This window comes from Pongo pygmaeus, chromosome 1 (genome assembly GCF_028885625.2).
Source record: "Pongo pygmaeus isolate AG05252 chromosome 1, NHGRI_mPonPyg2-v2.0_pri, whole genome shotgun sequence".
Taxonomy (NCBI): domain Eukaryota; kingdom Metazoa; phylum Chordata; class Mammalia; order Primates; family Hominidae; genus Pongo; species Pongo pygmaeus.
In genome coordinates, this window is record NC_072373.2 from 82824062 (window position 1) to 82849799 (window position 25738).

A 25738-nucleotide genomic window follows, 5' to 3' on the forward strand; every position below is an offset into this window, starting at 1 on the left:
ATTTTTTTTTTTTTTTTTTAATTAGCCAGGTATGGTTGACACGTAAAAATGGAGTTCCCAGACATTCTGAATAGATTCAATTCCAGCTCAGGAATTGGCTGGTTTTACCTGACCTTTAGTTCCTAAACTGTGTCAAATGAACACAGTTACTTAGGAGGCCAAGGCAAGTAGATCACTTAAGCCCAGGAGTGTGAGGTTGCAGTGAGCTATGATTGCGCCACTGCACTCCAGCCTAGGCAGCAGAGCAAGATCCCAACTCTTAAAAAACAAAAAACAAAACAAAACAAAAAAACCCAAAGTAGACAAAGCAGGAGTTACCAGAGATATGAGAGGAGAACCGAGAAAGCACCACCTCACAGCTTCCAGGGAGAAAAAGGTTTCAGAAAGAGTTGGTGGTTAAGAGTGTCAAACACCACTGAGAGGTCAAATAAGAACAGGTCTGAAAGAATGCTTATTAGATTTCATGACCTGAAGGTCACTGATGATCTTAAGAATACTTTCCAGAATAGTGAATTATTCCATGGCTTAGACTGGCTGTAGAATGCAACAAGAGCACATTCTACTCACTCATTAAACTCCTTTCTTGTTTTCTTTTTCTTTTTTCTGCCCATCCTCCCTTGCTCTGCACTCTCTCCTGACTTCAATATGGCTTCCTTTCTCATCTTTTTTGTTTTATCTACTCATTTCTTTCTTCTCCATACTTATTGATTTTCTCCTTTGCCTTTCCCACCCTTATTTGATGACAATATGCAACTGAAAATACTTCATTTTTTATTGAAAACTTCCATTCTTCCTGTTCTTAATTTTAACACTTTATAATTCAGAATGGTTCAGGACGGTGGTGGTAGCAAAATTTAATTGCTTTTACTTATATGAAAGCTTCAGAATAACTTATCTCAAAGAGTGGGTCAATGGTCTGAACAGGAAACAACGTCCTAAAAAATCAAACTCTTCTTCTATAAGAATATAGTCCCCTCTTATCTGTGGGGGGCACATTCTAAGACCCCCAACTGAAACTGGGGCTAGTACTGAACCCTATATAACACTATCTTTTTCCTATATAAACATACCTATGATTAAGTTTAATTTATAAATTAGGCATAGTAAGATTAACAATAAGAATAATAAAATAGAAGTTATAATAATATGTCAGCATCACTACTCTTACACCTTGGGACCACTATAAGTAAAATAAGGGTTACCTGAACATAGCACTGCAATACAGTGATCAGCCAATCTGATAACCTAGGCGGCTACTGAATGACTGACAGGCAGGTAGTGTATACAGCATGGGATATACTGAACAAAGGAAAGATTCACGTCCTCAGCAGAACAGAGTGGGATGCCATGAGATTTCATCTCACTACTTAGAACAGCATGCAACTTAAAACTTATAAATTATTTCTGGGGATTTTCCATTTAATATTTTTGGACAGCAGTTGACTGTGGGAAGCTGAAACCACAGAAAAAGAAACAGCAGATAAAGGGGGACTACTGTTGTCTTCTAGTATAAGCTAAATATTTTGCTCTTGGATCGCTAACTGCTGGATATAATGTGGCACAAACCACTATCTCTGTTACAAAATCTTAAGTTATTAAATAACATTCATCTAAAGTACTTTTTCTTGAATATTTCCAGGGCACAAGATATTCTTATACAGAAACTCAGAATGGAAAATAGCTAAGACATAAGCGGTGTTTCACAGAACCATCCATCAATCTTTTCTAGGATGTAGCAGTCTTCCATGTATCACTTAACCAATCATTATTCTCACCCCATCTTTTTGGGCAGGGGGTGGTAGAATTTAAAACTTACCATTACTAAGACAGGGTGACAGTAAGCATAGAATTTTGGGATGTCTTTTTTTTCCTTGCCCTAAACCTTCAGAGTTCTGCCAGGTGATTCAAATGTTAAGATCCCATAATCTTGCCTGTGTGCTCAAGCAAACACTAACACTTTAAAAAGTGGGAATGAAAAATCTGAACTGCTGAATTAGAAACAGTATTTAGCCCCATCTTCAATTTCAGAAAGAACAAGTAGAGATATCAGGGCCATTGTGGCCTCCTGTAGTCATACTGAAGAACGATGTACATTTAAAGTTTTAATACAGTTTTTAAATAAGCCAAAAAATGTCTTCTGTAAGAAAACACTATTGTTCTCATCATAGTTCTATTATCAATAATTATTACAGCTGGGCACAGTGGCTCACACCTGTAATCCCAACACTTTGGGAGGGCAAGGTGGGGGGATCACTTGACCCAGGAGTTCAAGATCACTCTGGGCAACATACTGGGACTCCATCACTACAACGAAAACAAAAACCAAATCCAGGCATGATGGTGCAAGCCTGTAGTCTCAGCTACTGGGGGAAGGCTGAGGTGGGAGGACTGCTTGAGCCTGGGAGGTCAAGGGTGCAGTGAGCTGTGATCGTGCACTCCAGCCTGGAGTGAGAGCCTGTCTCAAAAAAAAAAAAAAATTACATTTATTTGACTAAGTAAGATTAGCAGCCCCAGAGTTCATCAGTTGCAATTCATTCACTGCAAATCTCAGGACTAAAAGTAGTATGTTTCAGAAGAGTATCTTTCTAAAAGACAACAAAAAAGGTGGAAAACAAGAAAGAGCTATAAAGGAAAATGAGAGAGTTGTCAATATTTTTAGATGGAAATGCTGTCATTAATGAAAGGCAACAAGAATTTTCGCAAGAACTGGATTTATAAGAAAGCATAACTTTACTATAATTCATGGTTTGTCCAGAAAACTGAATATATGAACAAATGACAACCAAACTATTTTAACTCCCAACCCTTTCAGAAACAGTGAGTCTACAAAGAAGTAAGTCTACTAATCAGCAAAGACATTAACTGTGTTAAAATTCAGAGTAATTTTGGTCTATATTTACTAGGGCAAAATATAGACCAAATACATAGCAAAATTCATCTAAAAACAAGGACGATAAAATAACAGAAATACGTAACTACCTATTTAAAATGAAACCTGCCTCATAGACCCACATGTTCTATAGAAATTTGTCAGAAATAGTAAATTCCAGGCAATATTCAAAAGACCTAGAAGGAAAGAAGAGGAAAGGAAGATATTAGATAAAGGGATTATCTGAAATAACCAAGTGAATTTCTGTTACTAGTTTTATAGTCAGATTCTTCATAGTTTCATTCTCTACTCAGGCCTATTAAAATAAAACTCCTTAAACTTTACCTAAAGCAACAGGGTGAGAAGCAACAGATTAAAAGCAAAATATTACATGCTAGAGATTAGAGCTTTAATAATTCAGGGAAAGGATGGGTACGTAACTAATAAAAAGTAGTCAAAAAGTTCTGCATAGAGTAACCTTCTTAATGTGAGCAAAGAAACACACAAAAAGAAAATCTCAACCTTATTACTCTTCAACTCTTGTAAGGAATAAGAAAACCTAGTTCAGGAAAATCGTATTTTCAGTTAGTAACTGGTGGTCATTCAGAATAAATCAAGAGTTTGCTCTACAATTACTACCCTTGTTTTTTCACATAGAGATTAATCATGAACAATATGCTCCTGGTTCAAGCTCAATTATTCAGGAAGAAAATAAAACACATTTATTTTAAACTATGGCTTTTATATCTTTGTCAAACTCTAATTTCTTTCACACTTATATTTTGAAATCCCTTATTTTTCTATCTTAAGCAATATGAAGCTGATAAGAGAGGGGAAAGACCACAAGCTCAAGTTCTTGTCCATACACATATACTACTCATAACATGGTTATCCTAGCTTTTCATACAGAAGTCTATGAGAGCTCCCAGTTACTTTCCCAACAACTGCCACACTTCTGTCAGACATAATAGGGAAGGCATAAAAGCTACTGGCCTGAGGCCAAGAGAAAGAAAATTCTTTGTGACTAAAAGGGCCCCAGATACGTCTCAGGCTGCTGCTCCAGATGGGGCAAGTTGTAAGCCTTGGCAGCTTCCACGTGGTGGTAAAGCCTGCGGGTGCACAGAGGGCAAGAGTTGAGGCTTGGGAGCTCCTGCCTAGATTTCAGAGGATGTATGGAAACTCCAGGCAGTAGTCTGCTGCAGGAGCAGAGGCCTCATGCAAAACCTCTACGAGGGCAGTGTGGAGGGGAAATGTGGGGTTGGAGTCCCCACACAGAGTCCCCACAGGGGCAGTGCCTACTGGAGCTGTGACAAGAGGGCCACCGTCCTCCAGACCCCAGAATGGTAGATCTACTGACGGCTTGTTCTGTGTACCTGGAAAAGCCACATGCACTCAACGACAGCCTGTAAAGACAGCCGAGGGGCTGTACCCTGTAGAGCCACAGGGGCAGAGATGCCCCAGGACCTGGGAGACCACCCCTTGCATCAGTGCTGCCTGGATGTGAGACATAGAGTTAAAGATTATTTTGGAGCTTTAAGATTTAATGACTGCCCTGCTGGGTTTTGGACTTGCACAGGGCCTGTAGCCTCCGCCTTTTGGTTGATTTCTCCCTTTTGGAATAGGTGTGTTTACCCAATGCCTGTACCCGCGTTGTTATCTTGGAAGTAACTAACTTGTTTTTGATTTCACAGGCTCATAAGTGGAAGAGACTTGCCTTGTCTTAGATAAGACTTTGGATTGTGGACTTTTGAGTTAATGCTGAAATAAGATTCTGGGGGACTACTGAGAAGGGATGACTGTATTTTGCAATGTGAGAAGGACATGAGAGACTGGGGAGGGGCCAGGGCAGAACGATACGGTTTGGATTTGTGTCCCCACCCAAATCTCATGTCAAATTGTAATCCTCGATGTTGGATGAGGGGCCTGGAGGGAGGTGACTAGATCATGGGGGTAGTCTTCCCCCTTGCTATTCTTGTAATAGTGAGCTCTCACAAGATCTGGTTGTTTAAAAGTGTGTAGCCCCTCCCACTTCTCTCTCTTCCTCCTGCTCTGGTCATAAAAGACCTGCTTGCTTCCCCTTCACTTTCTGCCATGATTCTAAGTTTCTTGAGGCCTCCCCCACCATGCTTGTACAGCCTGTGGAACTGTGAGCCAGTTAAACCTCTTTTCTTTATAAATTACCCAGTCTCAGGAAGTTCTTTACAGCGATGCAAGAACTGACTAATACAGTTCTGAATATGGTTGGTTTTTATTTTTGAAATCCTAATGTGTGGGAACATACTTACAAAACCAGAGTAAGAACATTCCCAGCCAAAAAACGGGGCATTGTCAAAAAAAAAAAAAGGTAATATTTACTATTTTGACATTTTGCAGAATGAAAACCATTCACTAAAAAAAGCATTTATTCCTGATAAGCAAATACAAGAACACAGAAAATAAATTTATTAATGGCAAGTATTCCTAGTCTTACAAAAAACTGTATACTGTTCATTCTAACACTGTGGACATTCTTTTATTTCTGTGGACAGCAAACCTGTCGTATAAAAAGTCAGAAAATAAACATTTTAGTGTTTATGGGACACATGATCTCTGCCACAACTATTCAACTCTGCTGTTGCAGCATAAGAGCAGCTATAGATATTACAGAGACAATGCATAGACAAATGGGTATGGTTATATCCCAATAAAAGTTTATGAATATTGATGTTTCAATTTCATATAATTATAATGTCATGAAATATTATGCTTTTTATTTTCCTCCACAAAAAAATGTAGAAATCATTCTTAGCTCAAGGGCCACACAAAAACAGAAAACACGAATTTGACCTGAGGACCATTGTCTATTCCTACATTATTTCCAATGTTTGTGGAAATAAAAATTTATAAATGTCTATAAAAATATTTTCTTTCTTGATGGTTCACTAATTCACCACTTCCAGTTCTAAGCCTTCCACAGAAACTCTCTGAGGTCCTCATTTCATCAGATTCCTTCCCTCCTTACACATCCCTCTCCCCAGGGCACAGCTTGAATGTTTTAAATCAAAATCTACTCATGTCAGAAAATAAGCCACCCATCTCAACTTTTTACACATCCTACTTCCTTGAAATACTGTAAAGCTCCAAATCTTTTCATGCTCAATCTCTGAATAAATATAGAAGTTCGACCAATCTTATTATGCCTTTTCTCTTTCAACCATCATTGAATTTTAATTCTCTACAATGAGACCCCTGTGAAGTCCTGGCAGTTCAGATGTCTTGTTGAAAAGGCAAGTTTTAGTCACAAATACATTTAATGTTTAAAATCTCTCCAGTAATTGTCCAAATGGCTTCTAAGGAAACTCAGGAAAGGAGTTTTAGTTTATTGTTTTAAATGGCTTCTCTCCCACTTTCCCAGTTAGGTGTTCTTATTTTTATTCTTTTTAAAATTTACTATTTGTCTAATGACTATTATTGTATTAATATTAGGATAATAACTGAAAATGTTTTAAAGACTTGATACCTCTTTAAATCTAAAGCCACAAGGTTCTAAAATGTTAAATTATTTAAATAATTTAAACAATGTTAGCATAAATTTAACTTTTCACAATATTTGGAATGTGTTAACACTGGCTTGGAAAGGTACACTCACAAACCTGGAAAATGTCAAGAAATAATTCATTTCATAAAGTGACCCTGTATGTGGGGAACTGTATAAACGTGTAGTCTCTGGTGTAGAGCTTTCAGATTAGCATAGAGAAACATTCAGGAGTTAGTGAAAAACCATGTGGAAGGGGCAGAAATGTGTTGGGCAGGAGACGGAGCATTCAACAGAGAATGAAATTTCACTCTCCATCTCTCCCTATCCACAAACAAGTGTTTAAATGCATCCATATTAAAACTGTTCCCAGTAAATTCAGGATAACAGTAACAGCAAAAATGCCACAGTTCAGCAATCTGTGTTTGACCGTGGAGTGATTTCTCCTGAAGACAGATGCCACCCCAAGGAACAAAAGCAGAAAAACAATCCAATGTATGACCAGAGGCAGAGGCAAAAACAAGAAAATATTAGAACTACAAGTCTGACTCTCTCTCTCTCTGTCTCTCTCTCTCTCCTCTGAGACTCCTGGCTACATCCTTAGAACATCCTACACAGACAACAGGAATGGTAATTTCCTACATAATACACAGCAAGAAGCTCTTTGCCTTTTATTTTGCTGCCAAGTACAGCAAAGGCTTCTTGCAGACTGCTGTACCCAAAAAACAAAACAAGGAATAGTTCCTGAAAAGCAATATTCAGGGTCCATAAAGAGTCAAAACATTTCCTCAAGTAGTTAACAGGCCTTTTTTTTTTTTTTAACTTCAGCTATGCTAGTCAGATTTTAATATAAGAAATTCTTAGGACCAAAAATGTTGAATGTGCTATGTATATTTATTTGAAGAACATACGGGGAAAAAAATAGGAATACTAAAAATTTCCTCATGAAATTTTCAAAATAAAATGTTACTACTGTTCCTACAAAGGAATTACTTCTTTAATCCTTTTAATGTTGTTTTTAACACCACTGAATCACCTCTATAATCCTAAAAGGGCAGACCCACAAACTCAGGGAGAGTTCAAGGTGGTCACTAAATGTTAAGTCACAAATTGCCCACCATTAGCTCAATGTCAGAAAAAAAAGAAAACATACATTGTCCTAAGTTCAACTCTTGCTCTTTTTTTTTTTTTTTTTTTTTGAGACGGAGACTCGCACTGTTGTCCAGGCTGGAGTGCAGTGGCGGGATCTTGGCTCACTGCAACCTCTGTCACCCAGGTTCAAGCGATTCTCCTGTCTCAGCCTCCCAAATAGCTGGGATTTATAGGCATGTGCCACCACACCTGGCTAATTTTTGTATTTTTAGTAGAGACAAGGTTTTGCCATGTTGGCCAGGCTGGTCTCAAACTCCTAATCTCAGGTGATCTGCCCACCTCGGCCTCCCAAAGTGCTGGGATTATAGGCGTGAGCCACCACGCCCAACCCAACTTTTGCTCTTTACCATATTAAAATAACAGAGTTTTAATTTCAAAACAATACTAAAAAAGAAATACTATTCCTTCTCCTCCTTTGTCACTCTCTTTCCATCTCTCGGCCATCCTTCAACTCTACCACAAACCACTTATTAACTGTCCGATTTCTTTCAAAGAATATAAATAAATAAAACCTTGGTCCCAATCTCCAGTCATCAGCTATTTATTCTTTGCTGTAAATAAGGAGGTCTCTATTTCAATAGACTTGCTAACCTGACAATGTTTTTATCAACGGTTAACAGTAGGCAAGTATCTAGAACCATACACTCCTTTGCAAATGTAATTGACATTTGTCAGCATTATTAAAACAACTTTACAATTAGCAGGCTAATTTCAAGTTTGTAGAAAATGAAATTTCAATAATTTCTCTCTCACATTTTAAGTTTGGATCTACATAGGTTACATTTTTTTTAATTTCCCACTTAAAGTTTGTTTGTTATTTCTCAGTTCAATCCCAATGAAAAGTAATGAAAGATAACAAACCTACAGTAAAGCCATCTCCATGACACTAAAGAGCCAACATCCAATAAGTAGGAGCAGATTAGCAAGAATTTCTGATCATTACATGAACTGCTCTTAGCAATTAAATTTATTCCCACCTGCCCGTCTTGTTACACGGACAAAGGGAGGAAAAACTATAGTGAATGTAAATCAAAGTTGTTACTTTAAAAATACAGGATTTTTAAGCTATAGGATTAAAAGACAGAGAATAGAGAACAACAACAGTAAAATCTCTGGATCTTTCCACTTGCCCTGGATTCCTGGGTTGCAGCTTCTCTAACAGCTCATTTTCCCTTCTTGTGAGGTTTTACTACTTGGTGTGCATTGCTCTCCACTTCCACTTCTACCCCTGTAGGTTTTTAAAAGGAGATAAAGCAACTGTATAAGAATGCCTAAAGACATCAAAGACCCAAAGCTTCACTGGTTGTGTGTGGCATAGGAGGAAGAGGAGGAAAACGTGAGGTAATGAGGATCTACTGTATTTACCTTATGTGCAGGGCATGTGGACAACAATAGAAACCATGTAGGGTGCACTTTTGGTCAAAAAAGAACATGGCAGCCTAATGGGAGACCTTTGTTCTTCAAAAGGGTCTCCTTTCCCCCTTTTGTGCTTCACTTTATTCATGGCATCTGAGCTGCTCTTGAACTTGACAGACTGAGAGAAAGAAAGGGGGAGTCAGACACACAAACAGAAAAGAAAAGGAAAGACTTCAAAGATAATTAATTTGAAAAAATTAGTTCTACTGCCAGTTTTTTGATGAAGTTTTGGAATTTTAAGGGAGTTGGAAAGTAATGAACTGTTGAAATAAATTTAATTTTTCCAGAAATTGTAATGAATAATAAAGTAGATAAATAAGGTATAAAATATAATTATATCCTAATAATTTGTTAATAGATTTTTTTCCTGCTACATGTATTTCTTGAAATAATAGTAAGAAAATGTCTGATATTCAACAGATTACATGAAAGATAACATTCTACAAGCAGAACCAATATCTAAGGGATTTCCCAGCTGAAGGGAATTTTACTTGTCACACTGAAAAACACCACAGAACCACCAGCGCCACCTGCAGGGTAAACACAAATTAGCAGTTTACCACACTGGTATTTCAAAGCCCAAGATTTTAAAAAAGACACAGTAGGCCGGGCACGGTGGCTCACGCCTGTAATCCCAGGACTTTGGGAGGCCGAGGCGGGCAGATCACGAGGTCAGGAGATCGAGACCATCCTGGCTAACACGGTAAAACCCGTCTCTACTAAAAATACCAAAAATTAGCCAGGCCTGGTGGCAGGCGCCTGTAGTTCCAGCTACTAGGGACGCTGAAGCAGGAGAATAGCATGAACCCGGGAGGCGGAGCTTGCAGCGAGCCAAGATCACACCACTGCACTCCAGCCTGGGCAACAGAGCAACAAACACGGTAAAACCCGTCTCTACTAAAAATACCAAAACTTAGCCAGGCCTGCTGGCAGGCGCCTGTAGTCCCAGCTACTAGGGAGGCTGAAGCAGGAGAACGGCATGAACCCGGGAGGCGGAGCTTGCAGTGAGTCAAGATGGCACCACTGCACTCCAGCCTGGGCAACAGAGCAACAAACACTCCATTTCAAAAAAAAAAAAAAGACACAGTAACTGTGATACTTTCACAATGAAGAATTTAAAAATGTTTTAAAGCAGTAAATAACTTCAGATGGAGAACAAAGCCCTAGGAATCTCTGGCCGATTTTAGGTATTTATGAATATAAAAACAGAACTGCAGAAAGATCGGTAGCTACGTACTAATACAAAGGACTGCTTCAAAATCTTAAAAGAGCTAGTTATAAGTAAGATCACTGTCTCATGGTTTTAGTTTTTTTTTCCTGATTGTAAAACATTACAATACAATCAAACAAGTCTGAAATACAGGAAACTATCCTATTCCCATTAGATTTAGTATTTATTCCTCCAGGTCTCTCTTCTATGCATGTCTTGCATATATAGTTTAGTATCACATGCCATACCTACTACTTTTGTGGGTTTTTTTTTTTTCCTTTTTACAGCTTCCTTCCCCCCATCCCATTTAATATATTTGATAGCTCTTTTTATATCAGTACACATTATACCTTGATTTTTTGGTGGTGTATAGTATTTTACTTCAAGGATATACTAATGATTTGTGATCAATAATACTGATCACAATATTAATACTATTAATACAGGTATTGGGTTGTTTCTAATTTTTCTACTTTACAAACAAAGCTCCAAGAAACAGCACTTTTTATATCTTTCCTTACTGGTGTAAAAATGTCTGTAAACAAACGGCTAGAGACAGAATTCCTAAGTGAAATAATACGAACATTTTGCGGTGTCTCACACTTGTAATCCCAGCACTTTGGGAGATGGAGACAGGCAGATCATGAGGTCAGGAGATCAAGACCATCCTGGCCAACACGATATAACCCCATCTCTACTAAAAATACAAACATTAGCTGGATGTGGTGGCACGTGCCTGTAATCCCAGCTACTTGGGAGGCTGAGGCAGAAGAACCGCTTGAACCCAGGAGGCGGAGATTGCACTGAGCCAAGATCATGCTACCGCACTCCAGCCCGGCAACAGAGTGAGACTCCGTCTCAAAAAAAAAAAAAAAAAAAAATTAATAGTATTACCAAATTGTGCCAAAGTACCTTCCCAATATTATATGACAGTGGCTGTTTCCCTTGATCCCAGACAACAATCTTATACATATTTGACATTCTGTTACTGATTTTGTTTTAATAATTCTAGAACATCTGCACATACCTCTTCAAATTGAGACTATGATGCACTTAATTACCAATGAAAAGATTTTGTAAAAGCACTACTTTAAAACCACCAATTATTATTTTATAGCCATATCTCAATTTCACCTTACAATAGAATCACTACCCAACCTGATTACACCCATCACGATGCATTCAGAAAGCACTGGATGTTTCCAAATCCACCTTCGGGAGATAATTTGGTACCATTAAGGAGATTTAAAGGGTATGCTCCAGGTTTCAAAGGCAACTATAAAAAAAGCAGAACCTATGGCATGTGTTTATCTATGTAACAAACCTGCATGTCCTGCACATGTATCCTGAAACTTAAAATAAATTTAAAAAAAAAGGCAGAATCATATAAATGCAAACTCTTCCCAAGAGAACTATTGTGAAGGTGGAGCTTTCAACTGGATTTATGTGCATGAGCATGCAAGTGTGTCAGTTATATTTGTTTAAAAGTAAGTGCAACCATTCTAATCACACCTTGTATACACAACAACTTGTAGAAGTATACAGGTCTGTGGATTTAACAGTGTAGCTGTAGGCTTAGCACTGCCATAAATTGAAGCTTGAGTTTTAATACCTAAGGTAGGGTTTCTCAACCTCAGTACTACTGACATTTTGGACCAGATAATTCTTTGCAGAGAGGGGAGGAGAATGACTTTGTGCATTGCAGGATGTTTAGCAGCATAACTGGCCTCTAATCACTAGATGCCATGAGCACCCTTCTTCAGGTTGTGACAATCAAAAATGTCTCCAGTCATTGCCAAATGTTGGGGGGTGGGGGAGGGTACAGCAAGAGACTGTCCCTGTTTGAGAACCACAACCCTAAGAGTACTCCTCAAATGAGCTATATATACATTTCACTACTGCACGCACTGTCTCATAAGTTTGATTTTTAAAAATATACAAATATTTTAAATACTTAAAAGATTTATCAAATTTTCTTTAACCTTCACCACACGCTGCTGCCATTAGTGAATTTAGCAGCATCTACATTGTTTGGTTTTAGACACAGGCTAAACCAATGACTCTGAATAACCTAATTACTAACTTAAATTACTAGCTAACAATGACATTTCATAATGGTTTTATAGAAGAAACGCTAAACTTGTGAGGCAAAAACTTGTTATTTTATCATTGTGAACTGTCCTGTTAATTCTATCTCTAAAATGTATCTTGAATCCCCTGCTTCTCTGCATCTTCCACAATCTTTGTCTCAGCCACCATCTCTCATCTAGACTCAGACCCTTTAAACTGTTCTGTCAGCTTCTACTCTAGACTCCACGAAGCTACTCATTCAACTAATACTTACTGAATGCCTGTTATATACAGCATTCCACATCCTGAGAATAGATCAGTACAGGACTCTCTTACAAAATTCTTTATCTGGTGAAATTTACATTCTAGTATGAAAGTCAGAGAAAAATAAAGTAGGGAAGGACTGACAGGGATGGGGTCTGGTATGGATTCACCAGTTGTATAAAAAGACCTGAAGGAGGTTAGGAAGTGAACCACATGGGTATCTGTGAGAAAAGCATCCTAGGCAAACAAGACAGCAAATGTAAAGGCCCTGAGGTGGGAGCATGTCTCTGAGATTTACTCCGAGTAAAATGGGAAACCATGGGAAGATCTGGAGCAGGAGAGACATGCTCTAACATTTTAAAGGAAAAAAACTGGTAACTGTCTAGAATAGGCTGTTGGTGTGAGTGCCTGGGCCATGATAAATTTTTTTTAAAAAATTTCTTAAGAAAAAAAGATAAAAAAAGAATAGCTGTAGGGCTGGAAGGGTGGAAGCTGAGACTAGCTAATTCAAATGAGATTTATACCAGGGTGGAGACTGTGGAGATAAGAAGTGGCAGAATTTTGGATATATTATTAATCACAGTGATATTTCAAAAACACAAACTGGACTGTGTCACTCTTCAAAGCCCTTCAATTGCCATTTTCTTTTCAATGTACTTTATATGAAATATAAAATCCAATATGGTCTAAAAGGCTCTATATGATCTGGTTCCTCCTTAACTCTGCAGGTTCATCTTACTCCTCAGTAATCAAAATACATTCTGGCCACACTGACCTTTGAGGTCATCTAATACCCCAAATTCCTTTCCACTTGGGGGCCTTGGTGCATACTGCTCACTCTGCTTAGAATGCCCTTCTCCACTCTTTGCCCTACCTACATGCTCTCATATGTCAGTTCTCAGCTTAAAATTCATTTCCTCTTAATCACATGGGGCAGCATGAAAAAAGAAAAAAAAAAAAACAACCACTTCCTTAAAGAGACCTTTCCTGACATACCACTATAAATTAGCTTTACTCCCTTTCCCCATTATCTTCTCTTAAAGTACCTCAAAGTACTTTTCCTTGATAGGACCCACCCAAGTTTGTAATTGCAACAATGGTTTACTATATACAGTGGTTAATATTTGTCTCTATAGACCATAAGGTATAAAGAGCAGAGATCACTTGTTTCACTTACCATCATAACCCAGGATTGGCCACAATACCTGGCACATAGCAATTACAAAAAGTAACAAGTAATAGAAGAGCTTTCATCCCAGCTTTGCCACATATGACCTAGTCACAGGTGTTCTCAAGATTTCAACATATCTTCCCTCCCTTTTATTCTTAAGACTCTATGAAGGTCACAAGAACTAGAGTAAATGAGACAAAGAAGTAGGAAATCACAAGGAGTCTTAAGAACAGTTTGTCTGAAACAGCCAGAGAGTAGTAGGAGAGATGAATGAGGGAGGGCCTTGACTGTTGGGGTATGAAATCTGGACTTTATTCAGCAGCCAAATGGACAGGTACTGAAGGCTTTTTTTTGGAAGTTTGTATTTGGAAGTTTATATCTATCTGTGGTACATAACTCACTGAAAAGGCTAAATGCAAAAATCTGAATTAGAAGCCAACAAGTGAATAGGGCCTTTTTTTTTTTTTTGTGAGTCGGAGTTTCGCTCTTGTTGCCCAGGCTGGAGTGCAATGGCCCGATCTCGGCGCACTGCAACCTCTGCCTCCCGGGTTCGAGCAATTCTGTCTCAACCCCCTGAGTAGCTGGGATTACAGGCACATGCTACCATGCCCGGCTAATTTTTGCATTTTTAGTAGAAACGGGGTTTCATCATATTGGTCAGGCTGGTCTCAAACTCCTGACCTCAGGTGATCCGCTTGCCTCGGCCTCCCAAAGTGCTGGGATTACAGGCGTGAGCCACCGCGCTCGGCCAACATGTTTTTTAAAATAGCTGGATATACAAAAATATATTTTTTCTTACATTTTCATTAATAAAGGTTTTTAGTGTTATTTGATAGCTACACTAAGCTTACATTTGTTTTAGTTATGTTTATAAAGAAAACAAAAATACTTTCATTTTCTCATTCATTACTGACAATGCAACCAGATTAATCTTCCAAAAGTATGGCTCAGATCATATTACTCAAAACACTTCAGTGGCTCCCCACTGTCTACTGAATTAAGTCCAAACACCTTAGCCTGATATTTAAGACTCTACATAAACTGGCCCCAATTTATGTACTTTTCTCTCCTATATTCTAGCCAAATTGAACTACTTTTGCTCCAAACATGGCCAGCTTTTTCTGCCTCTATCAGACCTTGCTTCACACTGTTTTTTTCTTTCTTAAATGCAATCCCACCCTCCATCCTTAAGCCACCTGTCAAAATCCTACCTTCTTTATTGAGGGCCCAGCTCCCTTGTTACTGCCACTCTAAGCATCTTTCTTCAACCCACCTCAAGTACAAAATCCATCCCCAGGGGCTTTGTAACTCACCACATTCTACATTGAATGATTTTTCTTCATATGTTTGATCTCAATTAAATTATAAACAACTTCTATCTCCCTCTGTGAAACTAAGAGGGTACGTATGTACACAGAAGCAAGCAACTATAACTTAAACTGTTTAAGAACTTATTCCCTTTGAGGGCAGATACGGTTTCTGATTCATCTTGTGTTTCCCGCAATTCGCTGAACAAAGTACACTGAATAAATTAGTGTTGAATAAAACACTCAACAATTTTAAATCAAATATAAAATTTGCCCTTATCTCTGGGGTCTGATTAGTTAAGCCACACTAAAAGAAAGAAGCACCAGACATCGTGGTGGGCACCTCTAGTCCAGCTACTTAGGAGGCTGAGGTGGGAGGATCACTTAAGCCTAGGAGCCTGAGGCTGCAATATGCCATGACTGCACCTGTGAGTAGCCATGGCACCCCAGCCCGGACAATATAGTGAGACCCCCATCTCAAAAAAAACCAACATTTATTGAACTATAATTAGCACTGTAATTTAATGCACTGTAATTAACTGCTGTGCTAAGACTGTAGAGATGATTAAAAATAAGTATAAAACACCATCCCTGTCCCAAGAAGGTTCCATCCAATATTCTTAGGTACACGAAACATATTTTCAAAGCAATCAGAAAAATACAAAAGTGTTATCAAACATAATCAAGGCTTGGCACAGTGGCTCATGCCTGTAATCCCAGCACTTTGGGAGGCTGAGGCAGGCGGATCACTTGAAGTCAGGAGTTCCAGACCAGCCTGGGCAACTTGGCGAAACCTCATCTCTACTGAAAATACAAAAAAAAAAATACAAAAATACAAAAAAAAAAAATACAGGCATGATGGCGCGCGCCTGTAATCCCAGCTACTCAAGAGGCTGAGGTATGAGAATCGTTTGAACCTGGGAAGCGAAGGTTACAGTGAGCCAAGCCAAGATTGTACCACTGCACTCCAGCCTGGGCAACAGAGCAAGACTCTGTCTTAAAAAACAAAAAACAAAATCAAATCCTAAATTGAATATGAATTTCCAAAGAGCTGGTACAGATAACAAGTGCCACGGGAAATTGAATGGAGAGATCAAAGTTGGTCATCCTCAATGCAAAATGCTTATGAGAAGCTTGGCTAGAGGGCAGGAAGAGGCAAGATTATCTAAAACAATGTGTTCCCCTAGATTGTGCCAACAGCTATATCTATCCCTATATCTTGCTTTTAAAAAGAAAAATAACCCATGCAGAGGACCACATCTCCAACCTGTAACTGTTCATGCTCACTGGCCCCATTATCTTATGCAAGAATCCTCTGCTAGTGCACACATGAAAAATCCAGACATCTAAAAGCACAAAAATAGTTTTCCAAAATAAAGAATCATTTTCTACATCTTTCCTTTCATGAGTGGCAGGGGAGAGGGGCAGATCTCAAAGGTGACCATTTAAAAAAACCTAATAAAATTCTAAAAATAAACTGTAACTAGTCCTTATAGCGCCTGCTTGACTCATTTTAACAATTACCTCTTTAAACATCAGTAATCAGACAAATTTTAGATATGTTATAGTTGACTGGGAACCACTCTCCTATTCAAATGTTTCAAATCAGACAAGACATTTATAAATCAAATGAGAAATACTATAAAATAGTGGTTTAAAATTGAGACCCTGAAGCCAGCTGGCATGGGTTCATAATCCTAGCTAAGTATTAAGTTTCCTCTGGGCTTCAGTTTACTAATTTCTAAAAGGAGCAAAAAAATATAGTTAATTCATACTATTGTCATGAAGAGCTAATGCATTAAAATTTTAGTGCATTAAATGCATTAAAATGTTAAGTATACTAATCTAGCATATAGTGAGCAACCCAAAAACTGCTCCTACTCTTATCCAAAGTAATTAAGGGCACAGTTCAGTCAAGACTACTCAGGCAATAACATAGTAGTAAACAAAAAGTGCCAGCTTCAAAAGTGAAAACCAAACAACTTTCCTATACAGGAAATTAGCGTCAAAAGAAATGTAGAACATGCGTATATGTGGAAACTCTGTATGACAGAGCTTTGGCAATGCAGGAAAGCTGAGGAAAGAGGGAAAAATTCAACAAATCATGTTGAGAGAATTAGAAATCCATATACTTAAACAATTAGATCCTCATCTCATACCACACACAAAAATCAACTCCAGGTAGACTAAGGATCAAAAGGTAAAAAAGCAAACGTTAAGAAAACATGAGAATCTGAAGATCCGGAAGAGAAAGCTTTCTTTAATAACACATAAAAAGTACAAACCATAAAGGAAAAGGCTGATAAATCCAATAGTATTAAAATTAAAAACTTGTTTTCATGAGGAGTCCATTTAAAAATACAAAGATGAATCACAGACTGGGAAAAGATATTAGAACATACATAACCAACCAAAAAAGAATTAGAATTTAAAAATTCCTAAAAATCTCATTGAAAGATGTAACAATTTTTTTAACAAGCAAAATATATTAACTGGCAATTCACAGAAGAAACACAATTAGCCGGGCACAGTGGCTTACGCCTGTAATCCCAGCACTTTGGGAGGCTGAGGCAGGCGGATCACGAGGTCAGGAGATCGAGACCATCCTGGCTAACACAGTGAAACCCCATCTCTACTAAAAATACAAAAAATTAGATGGGCGTGATGGCAGGTGCCTGTAGTCCCAGCTACTCGGGAGGCTGAGGCAGGAGAATCGCGTGAACCCAGAAGGCGGAGCGTGCAGTGAGCTGAGATCGTGCCACTGCACTCCAGCCTGGGCGACAGAGCGAGACTCTGTCTCAAAAAAAAAAAGAAACACAATGATCAATAAGCATATGAAAAGATACTTAATATCATTAATAATAAAGAAAATACAAATTATAACCTTTATGAGATGCATGTCCAATGAGGCTGGCAAAATTACAATATCTTGGCAAAGATGTGGTGCGATAAGAACTACACTAGTAGTAAGAATATAAATTTATATAGTCACTCTTGCAGTATCTAATAAAGCTAAAGATCTGCACACCCTACATACAATTCCACTTCCAGGCTTACATATGTACTGTACATTTTGTCCATGCACTCTATCTTACACACACAAACACACCCCCCCTTAATAAAACTCTTAACATGTATGCACAAGGAGATATATACTGGATTATTCTGAGCAGCACTGCTTATAAGTGCCAAGAACTGGAAACAGTCAAAATGTCCATCAAAAGAAAAACGACTAAATCAACTGTGGCATATTTATTCAACAAAATACCACACAGTCATGAAACTGAATTGTGGTAGATGGTTTACTAAACTGGTTGCAGTTACTCCCTTCCCCGTATCCATGCCATTTTGCAGTGTGCTTTTGCTGCTCCTCCCATCAAGAGCTGCATCCCTCAAATCTGGGATGGTCTCCCAATAGAATGCAATAAAAATGATGTTACTAGCCTAAGTCTCAAAAGGCCTTATATGCTTCCACTCCCTCGTTTATAACACTGCTCAGCTGCCAGGTGAACAAGATCAGGCCAGCCTCCTTCGGGATAAAACCATGTGAAGCAGAAACAAGCTGTCTCTGCTGAAGCATCTTAGCCTACACAAACTTCAGCCAACACAGCAGCTGGTCATAGGTACATGAGCAAGCCTGGTTAAGATCAGCAGAATCACCTAGCTGACCCAACAGTCACATGAGCAATAAAAACAGGGGTTAGCAAACTACAGCCTGTGCGCAAAATCTGGTATGATGCCTATTTTTGTATGGTCCACAAGCCAAGAATAGTTTTTGCAGAAGAATATTTGCAAAAGTTTTGGTAAGAAACACTAAACTTGGACCCCAATTAGGCAAAATGTTGTCCTCCCCAAATAATTCTATTCTTCCCATTAGTGGACCTGTATTGCAAGAGTTTTTACTCAATTACTATTCTATTCATTTATATTTTGAATTTTCTGAATTTAAAATATATGGTAATTTGTTCTCTCTCTTGTTATATAAGTATCTACATAGTATCCATGATTTTGCCTCTTGGCCTACAAAGCCTGAAATATTTACTATCTGACAGCTTACACAGGTCCTCCTGTGTACACATGTGTATACAGACACACACATATATCTATATAATCTCACTGACTGATAGACAAACAGACCTGGCCATTAGGTATGTGCTGGATATTATTAGTAAAGAAGAAAGCAAAACAAATTAATGCAATTATAATTTTTTTGCGATTTATAAGTGCTATGAAGGAAATAAAGGATCAAGTTTGATAATAACTGGTTGTCAAACAATTTCTAAGGATCACATACAGTGTGGCACATTCAGAAGGGGAAGAAATATGAAGAAAGTTGCTAATTCTTGTGTCTTTGAGTCACTCCCTCCAAAGTATGGAGATGCTCACAAGCTAAAAGAAACAGCAGAAAATGAAGCAAAATGTTACCCATAGTCACTTCTGGAGTCACAATATAACTAGAGGTAAGAGCATATTCATTCATCTGGAGCTATAACATATTGTTTAAAGTGGGGGCATGAGAATCAGCTTGCCTATGTTTACATTTCAGCGGTGACACACATGAGAATCACAGCTTAGCTTTGGAACCTTGGGCAAATTATTTTACCTAGATCTCAAGACTCCTCTTTTGTAAAATGGAAGTTAAAAACATCTACCTCTAGCCTGGCAACATAGTGAGACCCTGTCTCTACAGAAAATAAATTAAAAAAAAAAAATTATCCAGGCATGATGGCACGCACCTGTAGTCCCAGCTACGCAGGAGGCTGAGGAGGAAGAATCACTTGACCTCAGGAGGTTAAGGGTGAAGTGAGCCATAATTACACCACTGCACTCCAGCCTGGGAGACAGAGCAAGACCTTGTCTTTAAAAAAAAACAAAACCTGCTTCCAAGACTTGAGTATTAAATAAGATAACACAGTTTAGCAGTGTCAGGCACATCATCAGTGTTCATTAAATGTTGGCCATTATTATTACCTCTAGTTGCCAAAGTCTTATCTAAATAGATCCCTTAATATTTCCTACAATGCAATCACTTATAGTTTACATTTCCCATTTTCTTCAATACCCTTTTGCCTCAAATAGTTTTAATAAAAGTTTATGTCACTTCTCAGCAAATTTCTTTAGATTTGAAGCTACTATGTATGTTCAGCCCTATACGGTTCCAACATTTTCAACTGAAAATCGATGTCAGGGCTCAAAAGAAAGACATTTCTGAGGAAAGAATTATAGTAACTGACATTAGGCCAAAATGCCATCCACCTCTCATCATTTGGATATAGGTGTATGTGTTACTGTGGTGCTCTTCCTTGTTTTTACTTTTCATAAAGCAAATAAAATAGAGCCAATGCCTTTAAAAAAAATGGTTGTTTTTAAGTTATCCTCATGCTCACATGAACATCTGCTGGTCTTTCTGTTTAAATCAAAGAAAAAGTAGTGCCAATGTCAGATTTTAAAGTGAGAGACCATTTGATGCCCAAAATGAGACTTGATTCCTCAGCACTACCTATTCTTGTACAAAACAATAAATGGTTCCCTGCAGGACACAGTCTACAGCTTACCTACCCAACTTAATAACAATCTTATCACCAACAGTACCTTGAGCAATAGATAGCATCAAGAAGTGGCTCTGTTGTAAATTTAGGAACAAAATTAAAGGTCCTAGGGAGACATTTTCCACAAGCACATCCAGACAGTGAAAAGGGACAGTCACATTCGGACAGGTTTTTACTGCTTTATAAGTATCTCTCTCCCTAAAGCAACTCAAAATTATGACTGCCTCAAAATAAAGATTTGTGTAGCTATAACCAGTGCACCCAGACTCTAATATATCAATAGGCATTCACTCCGGCTCTTTAGAGCAGGAAAGTCATTGTACTGCTGTATCCCAAGGAGTTTTCCAAATACAACAACCGAGGGGGGGGAAAAATTACTCTCCCTTATTCAAAGGCAACACATCCAAAGACTATCATTTTGTAACTTTTCGGGTGGCATAACATAAGTGAGATGATATGGTATAAACTCACTAAGCTGAAGATTCTGAAATCTGAATTCTACTCTCAGCTGCATGACTTTTGGTTAGTTACTTAACCTCAGTTATTCTCAAGTTGAAATTCAAAGTTATTTGGTGTGAATATCCTCACCAATTCTTAATCTAAAAAGTTATGTTATCTCCACCATCTAGTCTCCTGCTTCAACAACAATTATTATCATTTCTATACCAGTTAGGACCCTATCAATCTCAAAGAACAGAAAACCCAACACAAACTCAGTAAAAAAAAAAAAAAAAGAAATTTATTGTCTCAAGGAACTAGAACAGCCAGAAGTAGAGTTCATTTCAGACACTCAGGCAATGCCTTCACAACCTGATACTTCTCCCTTTTCCCTCTCTCTTCTCTTCTACCCCCAGCATACTCAGCTTGCCTCTCTTCGTATTTTCTTATTCTCAGGCTTCCCGTTGATGGCCAGATAAGTTGATAACTAGAACCACTCTCATCCTTCATCAGCCCCTAGGTTTAAACACAAAGAATCTTTCTCCTACAGCTCAAACACAAGCAAAAGCTGTGACTGGCTTCACTAGAGTAATGTGCCCACCTTGAACCAACCGTGTAACTAGGGGAACACAATCCTGAATCCTGAAGCAAAGTAAACACCACCCCGTAAGCACGGACTAAAAGTAGGAAAGGAGTGAGTCCCTCCAAGCAAAAACACAGATGTTCTCTACACCTTCTCTTATCCAAGGTAAATGCCTCCCTATTCCCATTTCCTCCTCACATCCGCATTATCTTCTTCTAAAACCTAATCATCCCCTTAAAACCCTCACCTTGATGTTTGGCACATCATCCATATTCTTCATATAGGTGAGAAATTACTTTGTCTTTCTTGTCTCCTAAATCCAGTCAGTCACCGATTCTCAAAGATTCCACCTCCTTATGGTTCTTTTTTCCAATCCTCTTCCTCTCCAACTGTGACTCCTTTAGTTCAGGCCTCTGAATCACTCTTGTATGGATTCTTGTGACTACGTCAACCCATTTCCCTGCCTCCAGTCTCATGCCACTCCAATCTATGCTTCATACCATCACTGTCATCTTTCTAAAGTTCAAGTCTACTCTTATTCTCCTTTCTTCATATTCTTTAACGTATGCTTGTTTTCAGCACCATAAAAACTATCTTATTTTTAACCATCCTCATCTAATGATTCAAGCATGCCAACCACTTGCAATTTCCAAAATGCTGTAAGCTGTTTCACACCTCTCTCCTTTTGTTCACATTGCCCTGCATACTGTAATTTACTTAGGCTAATCTATAGATTCACGGGTTCTACCTACTCTAAAACACTTAGGAGAACAAGATTCAGCTAGGCATTTCTATTCTTAGGAAACCTTTCCTGAGGTACCTAGTAGGATTTCTTGCTTTATGCCCACACTATACCAACAGAGTTTCTCTTACAGCATCTATGAAACTTTATTGCATTTACCTATTTTGAGTACCTATTGAATGAGACTTGTTTCATTCCTATGGTACTCAAAAGCAAACATGCATTAGAGTCATTTGAAAAGCTCTGTAAAAATACAGATGCCTGAACTTACACCACACCAAATATACCAAACAAGAATATCCTAGATTTGGGGCCAGGCACGTACACTGTGAAAAAGCTTCACAAACAGATGATAATCTGCCTAAGAAAACCAATTCCCACTAAATATATCCAGCACTTCAAATTGTTCCTGGCAGTAGAAAAACAACAAATGCTGTAGAATGAATAAATAGGCAAATGAATAGTAAGTCTTACATATTGCTATTAATGATAGTCAACAAAAATCACCTAATGGAAGAAAATGAATGCTAACATACCATTTTTGAGCATTCTAGCTAAATATTTTTTCAAGACATTGGGGTAGAGGGATAGAGAAACGAACAAATGAAGAAACTACCTGAATCACCTTTTTCTCTGATAATGAGAACTAAACATTATCCTGTAAGTTCAACTGCTAAAGCCAGGGATAATAAATGTTTCTGATTATAGTATCAAGATACTCTATGGTTATGAGTCAGACTCTGAATAATACTTGCTGATTGTTAACAATGAGTAAAATTAATACTGCCTTTTGCATGAACATTTTATGCAGTAAGAATTAAGATACATGTGAAACATGACTATGACATGAATTAAACTTAGGCAATACACAAAGAAACAGAATTATCCCTACATCAAAATTCAATTTAATGAATATTTTCTGCCCACCTTCAGGGCCAGACACTAGTTTAGTTGTACTAGTAAGGTGAACAAGAGGCAAGTGGCTGGCCTCAGGATGCTAAGAAACAAATATTAATATATTGCAGCTAAAGCACATTAGTAACATTGATCGAACCTACATTAAATAGAACTGAGACTCCCAAATGTTTTATCTGTATTCCATCACAACCTTTAAGTCAGACTAATATTATTATTTTACAAAGATCTTTTAAAAGAAACCGAGGCATTTGCCTGGTTTGAAAGAGCACTATCTAAAGTTTTCCTCTTCAAAAACTGTATAAAGTGTGAACAGGCTTTAAAAAACAAAAAGTGCCAGTGAAGCAATTTAATTCACCATATAATACAGGAGTCTGAAATATTTTGCCCAAGGACCCAACCCAGCCAAAAGAGCTTCCATTCTACACTCTAGTCAAAAAACAAACCAATAAAAATTCCTAGATGGAGCTAAAGTCTGGGTATTCCTGAAGTTGCCTCTTTTTCCTACCTGTATTAGAAAAGCAAGGAGCAAATAGAAAAAAATGAAATATGTATTAGAGGAGACATAAAAACTTTCCCTCAACCAACATTTCTATTCTTTTCTCCACAGAGACAGGCAAACCTGGCACCAAATTAAAATGGGGTATGGGGGAAGGAGGACCTAAGATAAGCTTTCTTTCTTAAAAAATAAAAAATTCTGGCTGGACGTGGTGGCTCAGGCTTATAATCCCAGCACTTTGGGAGGTCAAGGCCGGCGGATCACTTGAGCTCAAGAGTTCGAGACCAGCCTGGGCAACATGGTGAAACCCTGTCTCTACCAAAAATACAAAAAATTAACCAGGTGTGGTGGCAGGCACCTGTGGTCCCAGCTATTCAGTAAGCTGAGGTGGGAGGATCACTTGAGCCTGAGAGGCACAGGTTGCAGTGAGCCGAGATAGCACCACTGCACTCCAGCCTGGGCGACAGAGTAAGACCAAAAAAAACCAAAAAACCCATTAACCAATTATAATCCCAAGTTTCACTCTCCTGTGTGTTGGGGGGGGGGGGGGTGCAGAAAAATAAAGAATGAAACAGAATAGTAGGAAAAAACTGACACCTTGTTCTACAAGAGAGTTAAGAGAGTTAGTAAATGATTACAGGATTCACAGAGGCTCCCAGTTTTGTTTCTGACCCTGAAGTACAAACTCTTGGGCTGATGAAAGATAAAAACATAATTCAAACCATTAAAAACAAGAGCAGTAGGCTTTTCTTTGAAGTGAAACTTTTGCCCTCTTAAGTGAAACTGTCCCTTGATAATTAGGTTTATCCAAGTTTCACAAGTATTTCAACAGTAAATTCATCATAGCATGCTCTTTGGGCCATCTCATTTTAAAATATGCATTGGAATGAACACATATGGTGATAAAAGAAGGCCATTTTTTAAGAACCCAAGGGTCCAATTAGATTATGTAAATCTGAATTAGATGTACACATCAATCAGTCAACAGTGTTCAAAGCTTCTGGCAAAATGGCGGTCAGCACAGTCTTTGGGCATAGAAATAACAGAAATGCTACCTTAGAGGGATACATGTTTTCTTCCCAGTGTCATTACACATAAGATCGAAAGCTATAAACTAGTCATCCATGTTAACCTGTTATAAACAAGAAGTTATCACAGTCAGTTATGTATTCTTAAAATAATTTAAAGATTTTCTAATGACCAGAATTACTTTAATTCATCTCACTGCTGTAGGACAGTTATGAACATTCTTTGGTTTGGAGTTTGCAACAAAGTAAAAAGCCAGATATAATAAAAGCTGTACCTTAACTATATAATTATTCGGAATATAGATAATAATTGGTTTGTGTTCTCAAATTATCAACAATGGAGTTTAATAGGGCACTGGTTCCCCTTCAGTGAGAAAAATAAAAAATTAACATTAAAAACAGATTCAGGCTGGGCACGGTGGCTCACGCATGTAATCTCAGCACTTTAAAATATTTCAAATAAGTATTTTAGTGGTGACTGCTGTTTTGTAGGTACAAACTACAAAGAACTACAAACATCCGTGCTTCTCCTTCTTCACATGAAATCTGGACTGTTGGTCAAATATACTCTCTGTTGGTCTGTTGGTCAAATATACTCTCTGTTGGTCTGTTCAGATAATCCTAACAGCAAATAGCATGGCCTTCATTTGTAAAACCTTCTTAAAGGGATTCTGTTATGAGTCAAAAGGTAAGGAAACACATTTTAAAACATGGGGAAAACTCCAAGACCTCAGAAAAGAAATACATTTGATTTAAATAATCAGGATATGAAGAAGAGACTGGCAGCAGTGGCTCACACCTGTAATCCCAGCACTTTGGGAGGCCGAGGCAGGTGGATTACTTGAGGTCAGGCATTCCAAACCAGCCTGGCCAAAATGGTGAAACCCAGTCTCTACTAAAAATATATATATATACACATATATACAAAATTAGCCAAGCATGGTGGCATGCACCTGTAATCCCAGCTACTTGGGAGGCTGAGGCAGGAGAATTGCTTGAACCTGGGAGGCA

At 38.1% G+C, this 25738-nt stretch overlaps 1 protein-coding gene across 6 annotated transcripts in view; it reads right to left on the minus strand.

Annotated features, from left to right (window-relative positions):
• Positions 1–25738, minus strand: part of POU2F1 (POU class 2 homeobox 1) — a 208076-nt gene that overhangs the window by 151140 nt on the left and 31198 nt on the right. The window contains exon 1 of one of the 6 annotated variants that reach the window (XM_063649061.1): positions 19710–19956. The exons of 4 other annotated variants lie outside the window; for them this stretch is intronic. In XM_063649061.1, coding sequence (XP_063505131.1) covers positions 19710–19785 — 76 coding nt within the window. In that variant the 5' untranslated portion in view covers positions 19786–19956. Of the gene's footprint in view, positions 1–19709; positions 19957–25738 lie in introns of those variants that run through there. One more of the 6 variants, XM_063649057.1, reaches the window with a different exon arrangement.